The sequence below is a fragment of the Coffea arabica genome, chromosome 1e (assembly GCF_036785885.1).
Source record: "Coffea arabica cultivar ET-39 chromosome 1e, Coffea Arabica ET-39 HiFi, whole genome shotgun sequence".
NCBI classification, from domain to species: Eukaryota; Viridiplantae; Streptophyta; class Magnoliopsida; order Gentianales; family Rubiaceae; genus Coffea; species Coffea arabica.
The window spans coordinates 45,185,098-45,195,652 of NC_092311.1; the positions used below are offsets into that span (position 1 = coordinate 45,185,098).

The 10,555-nt window shown below is 35.5% G+C and overlaps 2 protein-coding genes across 3 annotated transcripts; both read left to right on the forward strand.

The window, feature by feature from the left end:
* The first annotated feature begins 3,884 nt into the window (after positions 1-3,884).
* On the forward strand, positions 3,885-8,345 carry LOC113706221 (uncharacterized oxidoreductase At1g06690, chloroplastic-like). Of its 2 annotated transcripts, none has more exons than XM_027228107.2 (9): positions 3,885-4,314; positions 5,445-5,529; positions 5,646-5,762; positions 6,223-6,287; positions 6,375-6,463; positions 6,943-7,022; positions 7,200-7,311; positions 7,686-7,805; positions 7,933-8,345. In XM_027228107.2, exons 1-9 carry the CDS (start codon positions 3,951-3,953, stop codon positions 8,116-8,118), a joined length of 1,218 nt encoding a protein of 405 aa, XP_027083908.1. In that variant the 5' UTR covers positions 3,885-3,950; the 3' UTR covers positions 8,119-8,345. The 2 variants fall into 2 exon arrangements, with proteins under 2 accessions (XP_027083908.1, XP_027083913.1); XM_027228112.2 differs by lacking the exon at positions 3,885-4,314 and adding an exon at positions 4,807-5,221.
* A 358-nt stretch (positions 8,346-8,703) lies between these two features.
* On the forward strand, positions 8,704-9,732 carry LOC113689489 (probable E3 ubiquitin-protein ligase ZFP1). Its single transcript, XM_027207263.2, has one exon. It carries the CDS (start codon positions 8,836-8,838, stop codon positions 9,517-9,519), a length of 684 nt encoding a protein of 227 aa, XP_027063064.1. The 5' UTR covers positions 8,704-8,835; the 3' UTR covers positions 9,520-9,732.
* The last annotated feature ends 823 nt before the right edge of the window (positions 9,733-10,555 follow it).

Here is a 10,555-nt window from a genome sequence, read left to right on the forward strand (position 1 = left end):
ATTAATGTTTTCTTCCATCTTTTAATTTTGTTTTTGTCCATTAAATTGAAAAAAGTTAAAAAATAATTATTTTTCTTTAACCCAAATTATTTAATGTCACAACCACTCACTTTTATCTCATTTTTTGTTTCTTATTAAGTTTACATTTCTATTTTCGATTCTCTTGACTTCCTTCGGACTCCAAATTTTCTTTTTTAAATTGCAATCTCTAAATCCCAAAGCGTAAATTAAAATTTAAGTTCACAATGTCTAAATTCTCATAGACGTGAATTTTGCATAATTTCAAAATATTGTGATATTTTTGGGTTGGATTTAGATATAATTGAAATTGAAATTGAAATGAAATTTATTTGTTTTAACTTATAATTTAAAATTTTTATTTTTAAAAATCCAAGTTATTAAAAAATAGTAAACTTTTCATCATATAAAGTATTAAATTAGTCCATTACATGTCTTATTTTGTGCATATATATATTTATATAAATTATTTTTAAAAAAATTTATTGAATCGGAGTTGAACCGGTCCGACCGGTTGAATCTCGACCCTTTCACTTCACCGGTTCAATTAACGGTCCGGTTTTAAAAACATTGGTGCTGGCCTATTTAGGGCGGTGAACCACTCTCAGCACTGTTCTCCCACCAAAAAAAAAAATCACAAAAAGCGATATTCAAATCCGTCGCGACAATGGGGTTTGACCTTCCGTCCTTTGGGCTTTGGGGTGCAGCGAAGTGCATGAAGCTTTCCTCTCAATTTTTAACAAAACTCACCTTGTATTGGGCATGTTCACAACCATTATTGATTTTATAAACGCAAATTTTATAGAATAAATTTTTGCAAATCATGTTATAACTGTTGTGATTTTGTTTGCTGTCGGAAAAAGGTTTTTAAATAAATACAGAGATATTTTTTAAAAAATAAAGTTACAAAGATAATTTTGACTAAATAGAAATTGCAAATGGTGATTTTGACTAGTTAATAACGAAATTGCCCTTAGATTGTGTGGACTTGGGTATTTTGCTAATAGTCCTAACCTTTTTAAGGTATTTTCGTCCGCATCCAAAAAATTCCTCCCAATAAAAATTCAAAAGCAACATAACAATTTTTTTTATTTTCAACTTTTTTGGTGCCTCTAAATCTAAAATCAAGAGAAGAAAAAGTAGTTCCAAACACAATAATATAGATTTAATGAATATCAAAGCCAGAATCGAGCTTTAAAAAAATTCAGTTAAAAACAAATGATAATTTGCACAGAACCATCCCATAATTTTTTCCCATTATTTTGGAAAATTTTATTGAAGTTGAAATTTTAAATTCGCGATGAATCACCTTTCTTACTCCTTGCATTACCACCTATTAATACATGGAACCATAATATTTTCATAAATTTAAAGTTGGTAACTAACAGCCACGGATTTAAGGGGGGGCTGGTGGGGGCTTAAGCCCCCCCCCAAGCCGCCGGAAAACCCCCTATATATAGGGGATTCCGGCGGCCAGCCCAGCCCTGATGCAGCACGTACGTTCTTGGTAATGAGTATAGCTTTTTATTGATTTCTTGTCTTCCTTAGTGTACTGGTTGGACCCGTGTGCTAGGTGGGTATCTTCTTCAAAGGTAAGTTTTTTTTTTTTGCCCCCTACTCATTTCTTGTCTTCCTTAATATACTGGTTAGAACTGTACGTTTGTGATTGAGCTTTTTATCATAGTTGCGCCGTGGGCATACCATGTGTTTGTAACATTGTCCATGTGATTATTACATTAATATCTTGAGAGGAGATGCTTGGTTTGCTGCTGCTGTTGTGTTAAGCCGGAGTTAGTGAATTTGGACTGCCCCATTCAGTTCACTGAACGGTGAAGGGACAATGCTTAGTTGGCCTTTACCCATTAGTTGTTTTCAATGTGATGTCACGTACTGACGAGAAAGATATGAACAAATGCAAGGTGTGCGAACATAACTTTTATCTTTCTTTTAATTGAAAATAGTTATATTTATATTGCATAGTTATATTTTTGTTTTTGCACAAGTGACGTATTGGATCATTTTCTCATAATGTACAATTTGGATAGTTTGTAATGTTATAAGATATTTAATCAAAGGTTATTTCTTGTTCTAATTTTTGTTATGACTATGCTGCATATTTATGAAATAGACATACCTTTATAATTAAATTTAATATTTGATATTTTAAGATGTCATATATTTAAATCAATGAAAATTATTTTGAATATAACATATTAAGATAATTTTGTTCAAAAAAATTTTGGCCCCCCTCCCAAGGAAAAAATCCTTAATTCGTTCTATAGTCTATAGAATGGACATTTTCAATTATGAAGATAATCAAAACAAAATTCCAAAACAAGATAAAAGATAATTTCTTGAATGATTGTCTAACAATGTACATAAAAAAAGGAAGTTGTTCGAAAATTTACCATTGATTCAATTATAGATGAATTTAGTTCTATGAAAGAACGTAAAGCTCAATTTACGTTTAATAAAAGAGGATGAAATTTCAAGACATGTTAACATAATTTTTATCTCTTTTTAATTGAAAATAGTTATATTTATATTGCATAGTTATATTTTTGTTTTTGCACAAGTGACATATTGGAGTATCTTCTCATAATGTGCAACTTAGGTGGTTTGTGATGTTATAAGATATTTAATCAAATGTTATTTCTTGTCTTAATTTTAGTTATGACTATGCTACATATTTATGAAATAGACATCTCTTTATAATTAAAGTTAATATTTGATATTTTAAGATGCCATATATTTAAATAGATGAAAATTATTTTGAACATAACATATTAAAATAATTTTGTTCGAAAAAATTTTGGCCCCCCCAAAGAAAAAATCCTGGCTCCGTCACTGGTAACTAAATTGATGAGTTGAGAGAATCTGAAATTTTAACAGAAGAATTTTTTATGATATGGAAATTAGCATAGTTAATGGCACTTCAACTATTATAAAGGGGATTATTTCAAAAACCTCCCCTATGGTTTAGTAACCGAACCTTAAAATAACATTTGAGATGGTCAAAATTTTAAATGAATATCCTAAAATACCATTGTGTAATGAATTTTAATTTACTTTTCTTTACAAGTATAAGATTATCTAGCACAATTATAAGAAAAATGGGCCAAGTTTTTCAAGTCTATATCTATTATTTGAGAAACAATTATAATTACAACTTTATTACTCTGATAGAATACTTTAAAAGGTATTTTATCCATTAAAATAATTTTTTTAGATTTTATGCATTTTTTTAATAGTAGAATTACTGTAGTTTAGTAGTAGTTTTGGGCTATTTCTTTAGGATTTATTGTTAATATTGATACCCAAAAAACCAAAAAAAAAAAAAAAAAGAAAAGAAAACAAAGATCAGCAAAAGTATTGAATTACATATAAAGTTAACTCATCAAAAAATAACTAGCTCGACATTTTTTTTTATCAATCGTTACTTATTTATACTACACCTACACCTACTCCTACTGCTACTCTAATCTATTATAGAGAAAGGACTCAACTAAGCTTACGAGAGAATCGATAGGACCATTAGACCAAAAGAGTCATATATATAGATTTAAAGGAAGCCAATTCAAATGACAAATCACATATAGTAACAAGTGATAGGAGACAATGTTTGAACTTTGACCTTCCATCCTAACAAGCTTTAACAGTTTTGATAGTGATCAACAGCCATTTGGCTATTGATTTTACTTCAATATTTGGTTACAATAGAAGTTAGAGACAACAACGGTAATTCTATAGTATAATATGGTGACATTGCCAGAGAATAGAGAAAAGAGGGAAGAGAGGGGTGGAGGGGCAAAATCGTCATTTAACAAGTAACATGCTATCAGTCACACCAACTAAATTCATCTTATCTCTATTGCATATATTTTCGACAACAAACGAAGAGAAACAGAAAATATAATAACGAAGAAAAACAAATGGCAACAGCTTCGACCACAGTTTCATTGCGACACCCCCGAGCCACAAAAACCGCATCCACTTTTATCAGCAACACTAATTATTTCAAGGCTCCGGCGAGTCGGAATTGCGGCGGAGTGAGGTGGAGGCTCGGAGGAGCTGTGCGGTGCGAGGTGGCGGCAGAAGTTGGAGGGGTGGTGGCGGAGAAAGAAAAGCGGCTGACGACTTTAAAGAATGGGAATGATTCTCTGGAGATATGCAGAGCGCTCAATGGGATGTGGCAGACGAGTGGCGGGTGGGGCAGAATTGATCGAGACGACGCCGTTGAGGCCATGCTTAATTATGCTGACGTTGGTCTTACCACCTTTGACATGGCTGACCACTGTCAGTTTCCTCTCTAATAACTTGTTACTACTTTCGTCAAATTACATTTCTACCCTTCAAATACTCTTCCCCTGTCTTTCTATCGCTAGTTTTTCTTTTTCTTAAGAAAAAAATTTTAGTAGTTGATGGGACTTATGGCTAGGTAGCTATTGGTTTTAATCGGAGAAAAAATGTGTCTGTTTCTTTCCCTTTTTTTCCCCCTTGATCTTTTTTGATCATTTGGTGGTCTAAGTAATTAGCAAGGGCTATATAGTAAAATCATAAGTACGAAATATACCATGTCAGACAAATGGTAAGAAATTAGATGGAAATGCATATAATATGGATAAAACTCCAGTAACACGAACCAAGAAAGATGCACTCGATATTTCCTTTCCTTTTTAAGAACTTGGCTCATGGGCAAAAGTGTAATTTGGACAAGAAAACACTCCAGGTGGTGATTGGGAGCTGAGGACATAGATGAGATAGGATTTATTCCAGTTCGACTGTTCCATTATCACTTTTAGAGTGTAACAGCAAAGAAAGAGTTTTTTACAATTTAGCAAACAAAGGTTTGTCTATGAGGTAAGTCAAGCAACTCTGGAAGCCAAGGCTAAGTACAGAATCACAATGGCAGAGTACTTGAGCCACTGCTTTAGCCAATTGAGCATAAACTCAATCAAGATAAGGTCTTTTGGAGTCACTGAGGCAAGGAAAGTTTTTTCGAGCTCAGTGCAATGTGTCTTGACTGAAGATAAAAGGAGGGCTGTGGTTAAAAATGGGAAAGATTCATTGGAGATTTGCAGGGTAGTTAATGGGATGTGGCAGACTAGTGGAGGATGGGGAAGAATTGAACAAAATGCTGCAGTTGATGCAATGCTTCAGTATGCTGATGCTGGATTAAACACCTTTGATATGGCTGATATATGTAAAGCATCATAGAGCTAGGACTTTGTATCTTTTCTTTACATTTGTATCTGGTTGAACCACAGTCACAAATCTTGGCCTTATACACCGTTCTAGATTGACTACTATCAGTGAAATGGTGCACTTATCAGAGATCTACTTGTTTATTTAGTGGGATAACAGGATATGAGTTATTGTCACTCTGTATTTGAGTACGTAGTTCAGTGATTATGTCTATGTTGCAGATGGACCTGCCGAGGATCTTTATGGGATCTTCATAAATAGAGTGCGTCGAGAGCGCCCTCCTGAGGTTCTGGAAAATATCAGAGGGTAAGTTACAGCCATTTTAATGTTAAATTGCTCAAGGATAGCATTGTTGAGATGAGAAGTATTACTCGCTAATATAGCAATGCAATCTGAGTGCACTTGTTTCTTCTTCAATGCAGCCTAACGAAATGGGTTCCTCCACCAGTGAAGATGACTAGTAGCTTCGTACGTGATAGCATTAATGTTTCGCGGAGGAGGATGGACGTTTCTTCTTTGGATATGCTGCAGTTTCACTGGTATCCAATATTTTTCCTTGTGTTCCTTCTTCATGGTAGTACTTGACATATTAAACCTTTAATTACTAGGTCTAGGAGACAGGATCATTCTTAGGCTTAGGATGCTGAAGGTGTCTGCTGAGATAGAACTGCGTTAGACGACATGTACAATGAATATTTACTCAGTCCAGTGAATTTCTTTGATCTCAGGAATAGTTTGTTTTTGGCAGTTTTTAAACCTTTTAGCAAAAAGCCACCTCAATCTTATATACGGTACTGATAGCTCATTTCTGATTGTGCACTTTTAGTGAAGACAGTGATGTGTTTAGTGTAACTCATCTGTGAAGATTTCTTAACCTTATTATAGATAATTCAAAATGCTGTACTTTAATTTGAAACAAAGCAGCAATCTTAGTATCGATGACACTGGTAAATATCTTCCAAATTGTTGTTGACCCTTTTTCTGAACTTTCTGAACCAGGTGGGACTACTCTAATCCTGGCTACCTTGATGCACTTAAACACCTTACAGACCTGAAAGACGAAGGTTAGTGTCAGACCAACAGCTGTACAGTCTCATCTTTGAAGTGAATTCCTTGTTTAAAATGGGATTATATCAGTGATTCCCATGCAGGTAAGATCAAGACTGTTGCTTTGACCAACTTTGATACTGAGAGATTACAGAAAATTCTGGAGAATGGTATTCCGGTAGTAAGCAATCAGGTTAGCCTAGTATAACTTAAAGATCTCTTCTTGTTTTTGTATTTTTGTGTATACATTGATCTCTAGGGGCTATATACACCAATACTGCTAATTTATTCCAAACTAAAGAAATATTGAGAGTTTTATTCAGTTTCCATACTTTAGAAGGTGATTTCTCAAAGTTACTTTAAAAGTCAACTTCAAAGTTGATTCCATGAAATGGGCTTCTCCTATGATGTTCTGCTGATGCCTGACATGTCTAAGGATGTTAATATGAACTGCAAAAGAAGAAGAAAAGTAACGCAAAAGGAGGCGTAGGCATAGGAGAATTTAATTTCTTAGATATAAGACTTTAAAAGTCAATTTGTGTAGTTGATTTCTATACTTGTAGAGGCCTGAAATGAGCACCAATATTTCTTTAATTTGGAATGAAAATAGCAATATTATTGTCTATACCCCATGTCTATCTTACTAAGTTCCAGAGACTGTTGTTTCTTCAGGTACAACATTCAGTCGTTGACATGCGTCCTCAGCAGAAAATGGCAGAGCTTTGCCAGCTTACTGGAGTAAAACTTATAACGTCTCTCTCTCTCTCTCTCTCTCAGAAATGAAAATGTATTTCTGGACCTAATGATACAGTTTCTGAATGTAGAAGACAAAATGACTTGAATGAGTTAAATACTTAGCATTATGGCTTTATTGAGTTACATATTACACTTCTTTAGCCATTTCTTGTTCTTATACGGCTAATGTGCAGATATGGAACGGTAATGGGTGGCCTATTATCTGAGAAATTTCTTGATACCAACCTATCAATTCCTTTTGCTGGCCCTCCATTGAATACCCCTTCACTGCAGAAGTACAAAAGGGTATGTCTTCTTGCTTCCAAATTTCCTCTTGAATGATGCCAAATTCCAATAGTCAAAACAAATATTAAAAAATGGATCTGGAAATTCAACTCGGGAACATTTTACCTAAGGCACAATGGGAGAATTGCCTGTACAAATTGTTAAAAAACAAAAAAGCAAAGATCTTCCAAGGATATGCCACTAAATTACTTTGCAATTGCATTCTGAATACTTCTTTTCCATGGACACAAAAGAATTTTGTTCCTTTTTGAATGATGGGAATTTAAGTAACTCTATTAACAGATAGGCAAGCAGGTATTCTTTAAGTTTATTCGTATTATCATACGCCTTCTGATTCCCATGTTTAATTTACTTGCACGCATTAAAAAACATAGATGGTTGATGCATGGGGAGGATGGAGTCTCTTCCAAAATTTGTTACAGACACTAAAACAAGTAGCTTCTAAACATGGAGTGTCAATTCCAACAGTTGCTGTGAGATACGTACTAGATCAGGTAAGGTCATTCCCAAGTTTTGATGCTGGATATCTATGTTCCAAAGCTAAACATAGAAAATGTCTCTCTTAGAACTGTTTAGATCCTTGTCTCACATATTTCCCCTTCCGCTTCTCCATAATTGCAGCCGGCGGTGGCTGGATCAATGGTAGGTGTTAGGCTTGGCCTAGCAGAGCACATTAAAGATACCAATGCTGTTTTTTCACTCGTTCTTGATGAAGAAGACTTCAGCAGCATCCGAGAAGCTTCAGAGAAAGGGAAAGATCTTCTAAAAGTGATTGGGGACTGTGGAGATGAATACAGGCGTGCATAATAACCGTAATGGAGTTGTAGCAGAAAATACATTTTCCGACAAACATGATGCAGTAATTTATATTTTGTACATCAGAATCATCTTCTGTTGGCCAGAGGAGGTATAATCTACCATTTGTAGCTAATTCCCTTGTAATTGTAGCTTAACAAATGCAACTCTTCCATGACAATCGATGCTTTAACTGCTCTGGCTTCATCAATCTTCAATATATTTCATTAAAAAACAAATAGATCATACTCCATCTTTGGGTATCTGCCAGTTTTGCTTGGGAAAAAGTTCCACACATTTATCTAGCTAATAATCATGCAAGTCGGCATCTCATAATATTGTCAGGTTAACAACACATGCTTCCTAACAAAGAAAAACACGCTTTCTAGCAGACGTAGGATTGACCAAAATCTCAAACGCTTGCTAATCCAAAGCTGATTAGGAAACGTCTGCTTATCCAAAACATGCTAGGATTCTGCCAAAAATTGGATTTGGCTATATATATACAAGTTATACTTGACCCAATTGCTAAATAATCATCATCATTATTGCTTACTAAAGAAGAAGTCCGAAAGGATTCTGAAGAAAGTCCTTGATCAATAATTCGGGAGCAGCAAGAAGTTCTTGATCAATAATTCACGAGCAGCAAGAAGTCCTTGATCAACAATTCAGCAGCAGCAAGAAGAAGAAAAGTAAGAAAGTAATCCTACAGAAGTAATAGTTTCAATTATGCAATCTCTTGGAACTATGCATCGTCAGCCAGTTATTTTTTCCAACCAAACAATCGATGACCCTCTCCACTTCAACCATCTGATGATGGTTCAAGAACGCTACATGCAAGAAAATCGTCCACACAACCTCCGATCAGCTTGGGATGATGATGATGATCATCCAGAATACTACTCAATTCCTCAGGAGGATTCCGAATATGGGCGAGAAAACATTCCACCCTCCACAGAGGATGAGATTCAGAGGGAAAACTTTCTAGCCTTGGATAACCATGTTGAAGAAGAAGAATCTGACGATGATGAGCCACAGCCGCTATCGGTTCTCTTTATGATCTTGCCTGTTGGGGATGAGGAAGAGCTGGATAATTTGGATGTAGAGTTCATCAGGATTTCGGAGATGTCTTTCCTGGAAGCATCGGAAAGATCGGATCAACATAGCAATTTGAAAGAAGAAACCATCTTGGAGCATCTCAGAACAAGAAAATATCGAAAGACAACTGATCACGGTGCTGATGAAGAGGGTGAAATCTGCGTTGTATGCCAAGGGGAATTTGAAGATGGGGAGACAATAGCAGAGCTTGAATGCGGACATGAATACCATTCTGATTGCATCAAAAACTGGTTGCAGCGGAGGAACTTTTGTCCAATGTGCAAGCGCACAGCAATTGAACAAAAAAGCTGCTAAGTAGTCTGTAGTTTGTAGGACGATTTGGGGTCTTCTTACAGAAAATTTATTCAGTATTGTAATTCTAATTTCTTTGTACAAGCATTAGGAATTGCTTGTAAAACCGATTACCTTTGGTGGTGATAAAATTTGAATGTTTTGGCTAGTTAGACGGGGAATTAGAAGGATCCTAAATTTACAATTCTAATTTGTAATACAAACTTGAATTACTGATTGAAATTTCTTCTAGTTGCAATTCCAAGTATATAGTTAATGTCGTCCAATGTCTTCATCCTCCTGAACAGTCATGGTTCTCTCTGTTTTGTGTTTGCTCATCTACCACTAAGTTTTCCAGGTTGGATAATCCCAATTCTCATCAGGGATCTTCTTAAATTGGAGAACCAACTGCCTTTTCTCGTCCTGAAGGAACTGTTTCGCCCGTCATGGCTTCCAGAAGATAAAACTCAACTCACTCCCTTTTCTAGCCTTGAAAGTTTTCGACCTGTTCTTGCCACTGCCCTCTGAATCTTCTTGAAGTGCATGGCGTTCAAACCTTTGCATTTACCGGATTTGTTCTACTTTAGTCTCTTACCCTCAGATCAAGAAACAAAACCAAAACACCTTGATGCATATCGTCCATCATGTCAATCAATACAAAGTGTAACAGAATTGAGGCCATCAGGGATCAAGTTGAAGCCACGAAAAGCCGAGGGTTTCTTGGACATCAAATTCCACAACCCGGTCCTGGAAATCCCAGCGATAACTGTGAATGATTTCACAAGCACCCTTCTCCTGAACTGTGTTGCCGGGGAACAATGCCAAGAAGATAAACCAAGATACTTAAGACACTATATTTCTTTCATGAATTGTCTCATCCATCGGCCAAGAGATGCTGGATTACTGTGCCTAGATGGGATTATCACAAGGTGGCATATACGTGGCTGATTTGTTCAACAATCTCGGAAAGAATGTTGTGATCAATGCCCCTAGCTGTTACCTCTACATGGAGTTCAACGAGCTGGATGCATAGTTCAATAGCTATTGGGCAACTATGATG